This window comes from Mobula birostris, chromosome 6 (assembly GCF_030028105.1).
Source record: "Mobula birostris isolate sMobBir1 chromosome 6, sMobBir1.hap1, whole genome shotgun sequence".
NCBI classification, from domain to species: Eukaryota; Metazoa; Chordata; class Chondrichthyes; order Myliobatiformes; family Myliobatidae; genus Mobula; species Mobula birostris.
In genome coordinates this window covers 125,201,692-125,215,964 of record NC_092375.1, presented here as the reverse complement: position 1 = coordinate 125,215,964, position 14,273 = coordinate 125,201,692, and the positions used below count along the sequence as shown (strand labels likewise).

General features: G+C 39.1%; 1 protein-coding gene across 2 annotated transcripts in view; it reads left to right on the top strand.

Annotated features, from left to right (window-relative positions):
- Nucleotides 1–14,273, top strand: part of ikzf2 (IKAROS family zinc finger 2) — a 152,322-nt gene that overhangs the window by 33,816 nt on the left and 104,233 nt on the right. Inside the window, exon 1 of one of the 2 annotated variants that reach the window (XM_072261221.1) lies at nucleotides 5,365–5,499. The exons of the other annotated variant lie outside the window; for it this stretch is intronic. Within the exon in view, the coding sequence (XP_072117322.1) occupies nucleotides 5,443–5,499 (57 nt within the window). The 5' untranslated portion in view covers nucleotides 5,365–5,442. Of the gene's footprint in view, nucleotides 1–5,364; nucleotides 5,500–14,273 lie in introns of those variants that run through there. 2 annotated transcript variants of the gene reach the window in all.

The window sequence follows — 14,273 nt, the reverse complement described above, 5'->3', positions numbered from 1 at the left end:
TCGGGCCGGAACCCTTCGTCAGGACTGAAGAGGGAAGGGGCAGAGACCCTATAAAGAAGGTGGGGGGAGGGTGGAAAGGAGAAGGCAGGTAGGTTCCAGGTGAAAAACCAGTAAGGGGAAAGATGAAGGGGTGGGGGAGGGGAAGCAGGGAGGTGATAGGCAGAAAAGGTGAAGAAGGAACAGGGGAAAACACAATGGGTAGTAGAAGGAGGTGGAACCATGAGGGAGGTGATAGGCAGCTGGGGGAGGGGGCAGAGTGAAATAGGGATAGGGGAAGGGAGGGGGAGGGAATTACCGGAAGTTGGAGAATTCTATGTTCATACCAAGGGGCTGGAGGCTACCTAGACGGTATATGAGGTGTTGCTCCTCCATCCTGAGTTTAGCCTCATCATGGCAGTAGAGGAGGCCATGTATGGACATATCTGAATGGGAATGGAAAGCAGAGTTAAAGTGGGTGGCAACCAGGAGATCCTGTCTGTTATGGTGGACAGAGCGGAGGTGCTCAACAAAGCGGTACCCCAAGCAAAGGAGAGTTAGTGGATGTTGTGTACTTGGATCTTCATAAGGCCTATGACAAGGTGCCACACATGAGGCTGCTAAACAAGTTAAGAGCCCATGGTACGACAGGAAAGATGACATGGCTAGAGCATTGGCTGATTGGCAAGAGGCAAAGAATGGGAATAAACAAAGCCTTTTATGGTTGGCTGCCAGTGACTAGTGGTGTTTCACAGGGATCTGTGTTGGGACCACTTTTTACGTTATATGTCAGTGATTTGGATGATGAAATTGATGGCTTTGTGGCCAAGTTTGTGTACAGTACGAAGATAGGTGGAAGGGCAGGTAGTGTTGAGGAAAAAGGGAAACAGAGGTTGCAGAAGGACTTAGACAGATTAGGAGAATGGACAAAGAAGTGGCTGATGGAATACAGTGTCAGGAGGTGTATGGTCATGCACTTTGGTAGAAGAAATAAAAGTGTAGACTGTTTCCTAAATGGAGAGAAAATTTAAAAATCTAAGGTGTGAAGGGACGTGGGAGTCCTCGTGAAGGGTTCCCTAAAGGTTAATTTGCAGGTTGAGTTGGTGGTGAGGAAGACAAATGCAATGTTAGCATTCGTTTCGAGAGGACTAAAATATAAAAGCAAGGATGTAATGTTGAGGCTTTATAAGGCACTGCTAAGGGTTCACTTGGAGTATTGTGAGTAGTTTGGGGCCTGCTATCTAAGAAAGGATGTGCTAACATTGGAGAAGGTTCCGAGAAGGTTCATGAGAATAATTTATGGAATGAAAGGGTTACCATATGAGCACTGATTGACGGCTCTGGGCCTGTATTCACTGGAATTCAGAAGAATGAGGGGAAATCTCTTTGAAACTTACTGAATGTTGAAAGGCCTTGATAGAGTGGATGCGGAGAGGATGTTTCCTATGGTGGGGAGCCACGTACCTCAGTATAGTGGGACATCCATTTAGAACGGAGATAAAGAGGATTTTCTTTAGCCAGGCGGTGGTGAGTCTGTGGAATTCATTGCCACAGATGGCTGTGGAGGCCAAATCATTGGGTATATTTAAGAAAAAGTTTGTTATATTCTTGATTATTTAGGCCATGAAGTGTTACAGGGAGAAGATAGGATATTGGGGTTGAGAGGGAAATGGATCAGCCATGATGAAATGGCAGAGCAAACTCACTGTACCAAATGGCCTAAGTGGAAAATATTGTGCTGAAATATAAGATTGTTCCTTGACTGAAGCTGGGAAAAAGAAAAAAAGAAATGAAAATAAAGTTTTGAAATGCAAGATCTTGCAAATGCAGAAATATAGATCAATAAATAACTTGCTAGAGAAACTCCGTAGGCTGAGCAGCATCTGTGGATGATGAGGAATTGCCAACAACCCTCTGCAAAAGAACTAAGAGTGAAGAGCAAAGACAGCCAATACAAGGAGAAAAAAGGGAGTAGTGAGACAGGGGAAGTGGGTGATGGTTGAACTGAGGAGGGTTGAAGAATAACAAACAGATTGATCCAAGTGGGGGAGTGGAGGTGTTGGAGTTGAAAGACAGAAACAGGTGGATTATAGATGCAGACAAAGAATGAAAGTGGAAACACAGTGTGTTTTGAGAATCTTGTGTCCAGTATGCAATCAACACAACCTGTCCAAAAAATGTAACAGTGTAATTAGGCTGTAAATTCTGGGGTTATTGACCTGGGAGAGTACTGGTATGCTTATCCTTTCAGTGAATCTGGAAGACTTTGTTATACCTATCCAGTGCCTTGAGAAGTCTATGGCGGATCATGGAAGCTCCTGGCAGTCAGGGATCACTGCTATCCATACACCATGAGTTTTGTGCCTGCTCTGAGGTCTTGACTTTCAAACACCTGTATGCCATCAATCAATCAAGGACTGTGTTAGTGTATTTCTTTATCAATATCTCCCTTTGTTGAAGGGTTTCTCCCAAAATATGAGGTGCTTCCACGGTCTTTACCTGAATCTCTGGGAACTTTGTCTTGTGCGACGTTGAATGCCCATCTTCTCGTGCACTTTTATGAACAAGTCAATGATAACTTGTAAACAGCATCAAAAAAACTACCTTAGCTACCTAGATTCATGTGACCTTGATTTTGCAGTGTAATTTCTGTAGTTCCATCTGATCCTAAAATTACCTTTATTTCCATGGCAAATTTGTTGGAGGCAAGAATTAGTATTGCAGTCAGAAAGATTGGAAAAAAAGTGCCAGTGCATTGTCAGAGTTGTATTGACACCAGCCTTCACTAAACTTAGATCTATTGTAGACCCAAGAGTAAGATCATGAAGCAACTACAACATGGGGACAGTAATAGGAAACCTAAACCTACAGAGAAATCCAAACTTACAGTAAAATTCTGGATCATGGTGTATATTTCATTTTCTAGGTCAATATTTTGAGCACCCAACTGGGGAACAGGCTATATTACAACCAATATTAATATTTAATGTACTATTACACAGGTAAAGGGTCTTTAGTAAAGAGGGACCATAAAATAATCAATTTTAATTGAGATTGAGAGCGATTTAGTTCAACAAATAACTAGGATCATTAAGTTAAAAAAAAGAGCAAACTGAGTAGGTCCAAAGTGTAAGCAGACTTTAGTATTTTGGGAAACTAGATTAATAGGTATGACAGTACACATACAATTGCTAACATTTAAATGGATGTACTGTTTTGAACAGATATACAGCATATCCTTTTAAGGCACAAAATTCCAACAGGAAAAGTGGTCTGACTGGGGCTTACAAAAGAGATAGAGTATCAGAAACCAAAACAAATGCTTTTAATGTTGTCAGAAAAGAGCAGTGAATCCAAGGATTGGAAAAAATCTGCATTCAGCAAACAATGACTATGATAACGAAAATAAAATTAGAAAGCAAGAAAAATCTAACAAGATCATGAAACAGACCATAAAAGCTTCTTTAGATATTTTAATTTAATAAACATTCGTGTGGGTTTCTTGGAGAAAGGAGGAAATTTACATTGTGGAAAAAAGGAAAGGGTAGAGAAAGTAGACAAATGCAATTCAAAATATTCTCATTGAAATGCTGGAGAAAGTAAACACAGTGCTACTGAAAATGAGCAGCTGAAAGACACTACCATTGGTTTATAAAAAAGTATTAAAGAAATTAATGGGACTGGATGAATTCCCAAGAATTGATCATCTGTGCTCCATATTGTGAAAAAGTATTGGGTGTACTGATTGCCATTTTTTCAAAATTTCACAGATTCTAGATTAGAAAGTTGCAATTTTAATTTTGCTTTTTTAAGAAACAACGGAGACAGGAAACTTGAAAATATGGACAATTAATCCAATATCGGTAGATTTTATTAGTATTGCTACTTCATTGCCTTATTCATTTTATCAATAAAAATATTTGTTTTATAACAAATTTGTTTACAATGTAACCTAGTCAAAGGTGCTTTGTAGTAAGAAAATCACCAAAAAAATAATACTCATCCACAGGAGAAGGCATTAGAATGAGTGCTGTATAGTGTGGGCAGCAAAATAAGGTAAAAGCAACATATTAAAGAGGAGCTACAAGTGGCGTGGAAAATAGGTTTAAAAGGGGATTTTTATCAATTAAGACTGGGATAGCTGAAAGCCAATGGGCAGTAGTTTGGCAAGTAGGGACAAAAAGGAGAAGTAAGTAGTTGAAAAAGGATAATTTGCAAAAATTGTTTAAGTTTCTAAGGTTAGAAGAAGTGAGGAAGCTGAAAAGATAAAGTGGGAAACTTCTCTAGGAATCCGTTGTTCAGTATGGTATGCTTTTCTAAGCTATTGGGCAACTGTGGAGAATTACATTTCACCTTCATTCAGTCCTAGAAGTGTTCCTTAATAGGCTGGATTTTGTGTGCATGTACATGAGTCAGCATGGAATATGCAAACCATGGAAAGTGAGGGGGTGATTGGGGATTGTAGGGTTGAGAGAGGGTTGTCAACCTATCAGCTATAGTCTACTGCCTGAAATATCTCATGGATATTTCACTCAGTCTCCAGAAATGCCTCAAGATCATGGAACTATTTGAATTCTAGTATGAGGAACTTTATCTAACCAGGAGCCAATGCTGTTCAAATAGTTTATCGTGAATAAAACATGGTGCGAGAAAAGAAAACTTGCCATAAATTGCTCTTCAAAAAATTGAGTCCCTTCAAGAGCTCACAGAATTCCCTATTTTCAGCACTCCCGCGCATCTGATATCAAATTGTGCTCCAGCTACTCTAAGCTGTATGAAAATCTCGTGCACTCACTTTCAAAACTACGGCTCAGACTTCATTTACCCTTAATCTTTATACTCAATCGAGACTTAGCTTAATCGTGATTTATATATATGCTTTTATGGAAACAGTATATAAATATACGTATTTTGGATCCACAATTAACGTAAAATATAGCTGAGTTCCAAATCAAGTTTTAAAGATAGAACTAGTAAATCCACCCTCCTCTGATATACGAACAGCCTCGTTCCAGATGCAGCCGCTTTCTCGGTGTGTTCACCTTTTGCACCTGTACGGGACACACCACCAACGCCTCGTTTTGCTGCAAACACAATACTGCACAGATTAACTTGTGTTACGCTGAAGTTAACTTACTATACACATAAGAATCGGAGTTTATTTGAGTTCACGTTGCACCGCATTAAACAGTTCCACAATGAAAAAACAGCCGAAATGACTATTTGTGGCAAGTGTAACCTCACACTGAGATGTTGTAGTTCCTAGGGGATTCAATGGAGCGGTGCGATACAGAACCCGCATGTGGGTTTGCGGGCTGCAGCCGCTCGTATCCAGGAAACGGGCCCGCTCCGGGATTCCAGGAGTAAGCCGACCCTGTAGCGGCCTCAACCCGGGGAGGTGCGGCCTGGCATTGCGATGCAACTGGCGACTATAAGGGTTAGAGGGGCAGCCGCCATCGTAGTACGATGTGGCGATCAGGAGTGCGCTTCCAGGTCATCGGGAGAAAGAAGCATAACCTGCAGGTAAACCCTTCACTCCTCAACGCAGAGGGAAGGCCAAGTCAGTTCACTTCACGTCAGCCTTCCCGCAAAAGAATCGTTTTCTCCTTGTCATAAGCTTAAGCGACCCAGGCAATGGCCTGTGTTAAAGAGGCTCAGCGTAAGGGTTTCAGACCTGGCAAATATTTCATTTGGTTCAAGAATTCGCACATATATAGATAGTAAGGATTTAGGAACTGCTTTAGATGCCAGAACTTTTGATGATTAATCACTTAATTTATTCTATTTAAAATAAAGCTATCTCGCCTTAATAATAACGCTTGTGGGTATTACAAATTGATGGCAATTGATTCGAAGTGTGTCTGTTACCTGTCCAAAATTAGTGACATGACAACAATTGTTATTACTACTGCCGAGAGCTGATACTTGCACTGCAAGTTTACGAAGTCATTTAATACATTTAGTAGCAACAGTGTTACCTTGATGATATCATATCGCCATTTAACAACCGCAGAATTTCACATGGAAAAAAGATCTTCGGCCATTATTGTACCTGTGTAACTCGTTGCAAACCCTGATTCTGAAACAACAATTTTTTTCAAGATATTCATCCACCTATACTAGTTTGACAAGTGCTATTGGTTTTACTCCGTTCACTGTGTCTGGTTAAAACATTACGTGTCATAGCAACTCCTTATAATCTCATCAATATGATCATTGTACACCATTTCCAACTGCTATGTAGTGCCATACGAATAACTTAGCTTGATCCCAAATTAAAGTGGAACATGTTTTTTTTCCCTTTCATAAGTTTTGAGAATATAGATTGGCATTGTTAGTTAAAAGCGGATAATAAAAAACATTAAAATCTGCACTCAAGATTGAATATCTTGTGTCCTTCAAATAAATAGAAAGCTATTTAAAGGTGAAATCTAAATTTACACAACCTCAAGATAAACATTTCAGAAATGGTATGATAGCTTAAATAAATCTTGGATACAATTAAACTTAAGTCACTTGTAAACATGAAAAAAACAAAGAAAATACAATCAGGCCATATTGATAAAGTAAAGTTTTTTATGAATGTTAAGTGTAAGAAAAGTCATATTGGTATTTTGAGACATTTAGGAAAGCCACTTTGGATTGGGAATGTGGATATGGCTAAATTCCTCAATAAATATTTTGCATCTGTTTCATTATTGATGTGCAGATGTGAATGCTCCTTAAAACTGCTGCATGGAGATAAATGCAGAAATTATTTCAGCTCAGATTAATCCATTGAAAATCGATTAGGTTTCTGGACGTGACATCATTGAACAACAATTACTGAATGAAATAGAAGACCCGTTATGGAAGTCATTGCCTCAGAATAATTCTTAGGGTGCTTGACATTCATCAATGAGAAAAAAATGATGATATCAGTATTTAAGAAAAAGGAGACCTTAATACTTTTAGACCAATTCATAGCAGAGCAAAGATGTTAGGTATTATTGTTTTTACTATATTCTCCCATGCTGGAAGATAGTTTTGGAGTTCCAGTCTTGTATTCGTAAATGCTGGTTTGTTTTCCTCCTGATTTGAATAAGTTACTTGTTCACCTACTGAAAATCCAGTCCACAATGATATGAGAGTATTTTATCTGTAATGCCAGACAGCATATTAATAATGATTGTTAATAACAAAATTATGAATTGTTCAATGATTTTTGTATGCTAGAGTCTATGGTGTTAATTATTTCATCATTGTTTAATGTTTAAAAAGGAGTCATATACTACCTATAAGCACAAACAAGAGAAAACCTGCAACACACACAAAATGTTGGAGGAACTCAGCAGGCCAGGCAGCATCCATGGAAAAAAAGTACAGTTAATGCTTTGAGCAGAGACCGTTTGGCAGGACTGGAGGAAAAAAGAGGAGGAGTAGATTTCAAAGGGGAGGAGGAGAGAGAAGTACAAGGTGATAGGTGAAACTGGGAGGGGGAGGGATGAAGTAAGGAGCTGAGAAGTTGATTGGTGAAAGAAATACAGGGCTGGAGAAGGGGGAGTCTGATAGGAGAGAACATAAGGCCATGGAAGAAAGAAAAGTGGGATGGGGGGTGGGGAGGAGCACCAGAGGGAGGTGATGGCCAGGCAAGGAGTTAAGGTGAGAGAGGGAAAAGGAGATTGGAAATGGTGAAGGGAGAGGGGAGCATTACCAGAAGTTCAAGAAATCTTTTAAACATTCACTTCAAACATTCATTTTAAAAATAAGTATTCTATAACTTAATCAAACACTAGATATATTTTGCTGTCAAAGTAACTTATTTGACTTGATTTGGAAATTTAGTTTATATTACATTATGAACTAACATGAAACCTTAAATTGTTAGGAACTGTTTGCTGTTATTGTACTTAGATTAAAATGTAGGCATTTATTTCTGACATATTGTGATATTGAGAATAGATTTAGATTTTTGGCAAAGATTTTCCAGTGTATTGGATCTAATTATCCTCTCTGAGGCAAAAAAAAAATTGAAAACAAGAATTGTTTTATAAATATTAAAATTGTGTAAAACAGTGTTATCTGTAGGAATATCATTTAAGATCACCTGGGAGGTGCAATTAGTAAAATTCCAGCACAGCTTCCAGAAAGAGGGTGGTGCCTTTTATAAATTGATTACGGGGCAAATCAACAGGTAATTGCAGCTGAAGGATAAGAGACAAGAGATTGCAGAGCAAGATGACAAGCTGCTAGAGGAACTCTGTGTCGAGCAGCATTTGTGAAAGCAAAGTGATGGTTGATGTTTTTTGTTGACATCCTGCATCGGTTATGAGACTGTAAAGGAGAGATTGTCAATGTAAACAGTTGAAGATGAGGGGTGAGGCATTAGCTGCAGGTGATAGGTGGATCCAGGTGAAGAAGCATTGATGGACAGAACAAATGAGAAAATACGCAGGTGCTAGAAATCCGAGCAACACACACAAAACACTGGAGGAACTCAGCAGCCCAGGCAGTATCAATGGAAAAGAGTACAGTTGACACTTCGGGCTGAAACGCTTTAGCAGGACTCTGAAAGGTTCGTCCTGCTGAAGGGTTTCAGCCAAAATTTTGACTGTGCTCTTTTCCATAGATGCTGCCTGGGCTGCTGAGTTCCTCCAGTGTTTTGTGTGTCTCATGGTCAGGACAAACCAGGCTGGAGAGGGAGGAGTGAAGATAGTGACAAATTCTGGGATGTAAATAGTAGAGACAACGGGGGTCTGTAGATCATGAAATCTTATTTTTTTTTAAATGAAGGTGATGGGTGGAACCAGGTAAGGGAGGGATGCTGTGCAGGTGGGAAGGGTGAGGGTAGTGGACAAAGTGAGTTGAGTGTGTGAGCTTTAGGCAGATGGAACCAGATGTAGGAGGGTTAAGAGAATGGGGTAACAAGGGGCAGGTTTGAGGTTGGAAAGAAAGGGGAAGTGAAACAGGGCCTGGGTGGATCAGGAAGAGTTTGGGGCAGTGAGATTAGAATGAGTGAAGTCAGTGGAGAAGTCAAAATGATTAATACTGCTTAAAGAAAATTTAGAAGACATGTATTGAGTCTGATTGGCAGTTAGACTTTATTTTGGAAAGTGAATTAGTAGAAACCTCATTGTCAGAAATTGGTCATCTGCATGAATCACATTGCAAGGACACTGTAAAGACAATGTGAGGAATATGATTGTCTTTGTTTCGACACCATATGACTTTAGAGTGAAACAGATTCATGATCACTTCTGGATTTTTGTGTATCACTCCAAAACTTCCACCAACCATTTGTTGAAGTGGTACTTGTGACTTCATCATCAGCCATTTCAAGTGATGAATTCCTGTTCAATATCCATAAGGAAATTAGTCCATATTGACCTGACTCGACTGTGTTTATATGCTACATTGCTAAACTGGAAAGGACTAATTCCCATATTGTTTTCTATCCTTAGGAGGAGGAGGGCTCCCTTGTAGAATGTATTTACCCTCCCATTAAATAACATATACCCTGATACCCTGAGATCACCAATAGACACCAATCTGAATTCCACATTCCTTTGCCTAGTCTTGTTTTACTATTTTCTAACCTGATCCACACTACCCCCTCCTCACCCTGTGCTTACAATCAATAATTCTCATTTCAATTTGACCATCAAGAAGAAACTACCCCCCCCCAACCCCAACCCCAACCCCTTCAGCTCTGACCCCTAGATTGTACATTTTCATTAGCTTGAACCTTTGGAACTCTCTGAGGTTTGTTGTAGAAGGTGCACAATTAAAATATTTCTGTTTGCCCTCCCTGATTTTGAATATTATATTGGAGGAAGTATAGAATTCCAAAATGATTTCTAACATTAGGGCTCATTTTACAAAGGTAGCCTTAATGGTTTGTTCAAAGTTCAAAATAAATTTGTTATCAAAGTATATATATGTCATTGTATACAACCCTGAGGTTAATTTTTCTTATGGGCATACACAGGAGCCATTTCAGAATCAATGAAAGAACACATCCAACAGGGCGGACAAACAACCACTGTGCAAAAGACAACAAACTGTGCAAATATAAAACAGAAAAATATATAAATAAACAATGTATTGAGAATATGTGATGAAGAGTCCTTGAGAGTGAGTCCATTAACAAGTACATCCTTCTTACTTTGATTGCATTACCACAAAATATATTTGTAGATTGATAAAGATATCTTTATGATGATCTTCCTCTTAAAAAAAACTTTGACCCCGAAGGCTGTTTCGTGCACAGAAATGGGTAGATTAGTGAAGGTAAAATACTCTGTAGTCATTTTAGAGATAATTGAGGTCGTAAAAGTTCCTACAGAAGGTAATGCCGTACAAGTTCAAAAGCTTCCCTTATTTATCCTGTGTGATCATTGATAGTCCTAACCTAATAGTTCAGAATCAAAATTTTAAACCGATGTTTTGACAAAGATAGTTGTCTACACTGGTCAGTTGGTAGATGCCATATTTTTGTTTGACAGGTTGTTCCCAAGGATCCACATTGAGTCAAACTTCTGTTCCTGATGAATGACAATTACCTTGAAAACTAAAAACCTATGGTCTAGCTGAAACATGCTGGTCTTGCTTCAGAAGGGAAAATCCATGATTAAGTGTTAGTGCTAGCTGGAGTGTATTCTGTAGAATATACTCAAGCAAGGTGTATTTCATATTAAGATCTTGGGAGGAAGGCTGCTGTATAATACTATCCCGAGTAAACTTCCTTTGAACCAGTTGTGCAAGAGCATAAGTCGAGTGTGAATCTCCACAATGTCGGTTACAGCTTGTGAAGGAAACCATTAATGACAACTGGTTAGCATTACTTGCAAATAATAATCTTGCAATACTAGCATTTTAACATGTATGTATGCATTCACATTTATTCCACCACTTTTGTCATATCCTGTCTATTGTGAAACAATATCAGTAACACTCTTGCCTTTTGGTTGGAGAGGAAATATTGGTTAATAGGAGTAACCAATTGGAAGAAACGCTTCCAAACAAGTGGAGGGAATCTTTTTAGTTCCACTATATGTTGTTCACCAGTCTGACACCATTGAGAAAAAAGTGAGGAAACGACCTATGGAGGAGTGGCAATCGTTGTGCACTGACAGTCAGCCCACTCATTTCCCATCTCCCCTTATCCTGGTCTATCCTTTTTTTTTGTCCATTTCAATCTGTTGTTCAAGTTTCTGCCCACTGCTTCCCCTCTTATCCATGTTGCACTGTTGTACCTTTTTCATTGTGGATTTCCAAGAACTCCCAGCTGTTCATCCCGCCCCCCACATCCTACTATCCTGTAACATGACTTGTATGAGGCAGAGGAGAAAAACTGGTGTCATTGCAGTTTTCACTTCTATATTGTCACAGATTCTGATACCTTATAAATTATAAATTTTATATTAGAGGAAAGAGATGTGGCACTGGTAGACGATGACCAGCTCTAGAGGAGGATACCCACTATACTAACTCTTTGGAAAATAATGATGCATCAGTCTGCTTAAGGTGGGTTAGCCTACAGATGACCAGTTCACATGGATTTATGATTAACTGGCCTTCAAGGAAGATGAAGGAATTTGGGAGAACCCTCCTTCAACTTCTATGGGCTTTATTCAGAGCTCAGAGCCTATCGTTGTCAATTGCGTTTTGAAGGAGACATCCATTAAAGGACCATCAATGAGCCACAAGGAAAATAAGTTGCGGGGAAACAAGAGTGTTGGGTAAGGAGGAAATCTGATTGCTTTGAGAGATGGTATGGACCTGTTGAGCTGAATAGCCTCCTTATACATTGAATGATAACTATGAATAGAATATATATGCAATCAATATCTGCAGTTAGCACTAACTTATTCACCCAGTGGTGAATTCATCCTAAAAATATTGTATGTGCTTCTGATTTGCACAAGACCAATTCACCTATTTACCAGAACAGTTAATGCTCTGCAATAGAATTATATGCCCTTACTCAATCATTGAACTCTGAAAATTTTAAAATTGGCAAATGTTAGCCTTTTAATTTTTTTTCATATCTAAAAAGGCCCCTTCAAGCTAACAATTGACAGTGTAAAGGAGGCAATTAAGATATGTAGAATTTTGACATCCCTTTCTTTGGAGATGAAGAGATAGTTAGCTCCCAGCAACCTGATGACGTGATTATTAACATTCAATGGAGGTATCAGTCACACTGACTTGAGCCTTTTCAATGACCATTTACAACCTATTCTCAATACCAAGTTAATCCATTTCTTAAAACATAATGCTACATGAAAGTCATATACAAGGATGCTCAGTAGAACTATGTTCTACTATGGGTCTATCTTCATAGTACTCATGCAAACCATGTGGATACTTTTAGGCAGATAGTTCAGTTTTCAACCTGGGAACTTTAAGTTCTTGAGTAAATGAGAACAGATACTAGTGAAATGAAAAACGTTTGTATTGAGGACACAATTATACAACCTTTGCTCAACAGAAAGCTATGAAAAGGAAATATTTTGAGCACCAGCATTGTGTAATGAACCAGTCATTCTTCGAAGTGGAATTTGCACAAATGCAGAAAAATTAGATGAGAAACATTTAATCAGGAATGAGTTGATGTCACTGACTATTGCAATCATATGTTCCGTGCATTCATACAAGTTCTAAATGTCAGTGTATTTTTCTACTTAAATACCTTTGGAAGTGCAACAAGAGAGGATGCTCAGGGATGTTGTCAAATGTATTATATATATACTTAATGTACCTATCCCAAAGAAATCATACTTAATTTCCCATGCATGTCGCTGAGTTCATGCTGATTTACACAAAATTATTCTCTTGCTCAGTGAGATGAATGAAGTGTGGTCAAGCCATGAGAAGAATTACAATAAAGGAATCATGGAAGTAAAAACTCCTGTCAGATTGCCTCAACTTCTCAACCATTGTTATCTCTGTAGCCCAAATGTTGTTTCACTTCCTGTTGGCTGACTCTGATTCTGCTTGGATGCAGGTGGTGAAGGCTTTGGTAGCATCCATGAAAGCTGCAAAGTAGAGGATGACAATCAAGAACACCGTAACAATATAACTAGTCAATTTTCACCATCCTCCTTAGACAAAACAGACTCAAATGCTGCCTGCTTTCTGATACAGTCATCTGTGCAAATTTTGTCATAGATCTTCTTATTCCTTTTAGGCTTGAATTCTGCAATAATTAAAACAATAATATTTTTCTTGCCCAGCAGCTGCTTGTCTGATTGATCTGCCCCAACTGATCTAGCTGCACAGTTTGCACAATATCAACTTAATAAATAAGTATGGGAGTAGGCCATTTGGTCATCTGGGCATGCAGTGCCATTCATTAAGATTGTACCTGCTTGAATGTTCATGCCATTTTCCTGCAGTTTCCTTATACCTGTATTCTTTGATTCTCTTAATGTCCACTAGTCTATTTATCTATATTTTGAACAAATAATGACAGCCGCCATAGCCCTCAGGTAGAGAACTTTTGATCTCCAATCCTTGTGGCTTTTCTCAAACCTAACTGGCCTAGTCTTAATTCTAAAACAGTGTCCTCTGGCTTTGGACTCCACAGCTAGGTCAAACATCCTCTGAGCATCCAGCTTTTTCAATCATATAATCACCACTTAACCAGGTGTCCTGACTCACTCCTGTACATGGATTCATCGCCATCTGTGATTTGTTCAGCAATAGTAGTGTCATTGGCATTGGAGAACTACACAGTCATGTGCATATAAGGAATGGAGCAGGAGGCTAAACACACAGCCTTCAGGTGCATCTGTGTTGATCGTCAACTCTTTATGATTACCGTGAGGAGGTGTTATCATCAATCGGAGTCTGCCCTTGATGAAGTCAAGTATCCAGTTGCAGAGGGAGGTACAGTGGCTCAGGTCTTAAAGCTTGATGATAGGTTTGGATGCGATCTTTGTATTGAATGCCGAGCTGTCATCAATGAATGCAGCTTCACGTGTGTGTCCCTATTAATCATATATTCCAGAGCATAGTGAAGAGCCAGAGAAACTGCATATGCCATTAACCTGTTGTGTTGATAGGCAAACTGAAGGAGCTCCAGGTCACCTCTGAAGCAGGAGTTGATTTGCACCAAAATCAACCTCCTAAGAATGCGGGGGTGGGGGTGTAATAGTTTGATATATATTATCAAATATCATTGATAAGGTGGATGTGGAGAAGATGTTTACTATGGCAGGGGTATCCAGAACCAGAGAACACAGCCTCACAATTGAGGAGTGACCTTTTAGAACAGGGGTAAGGAGGAATTTTTTTAGCCAGAGAGCAGTGAA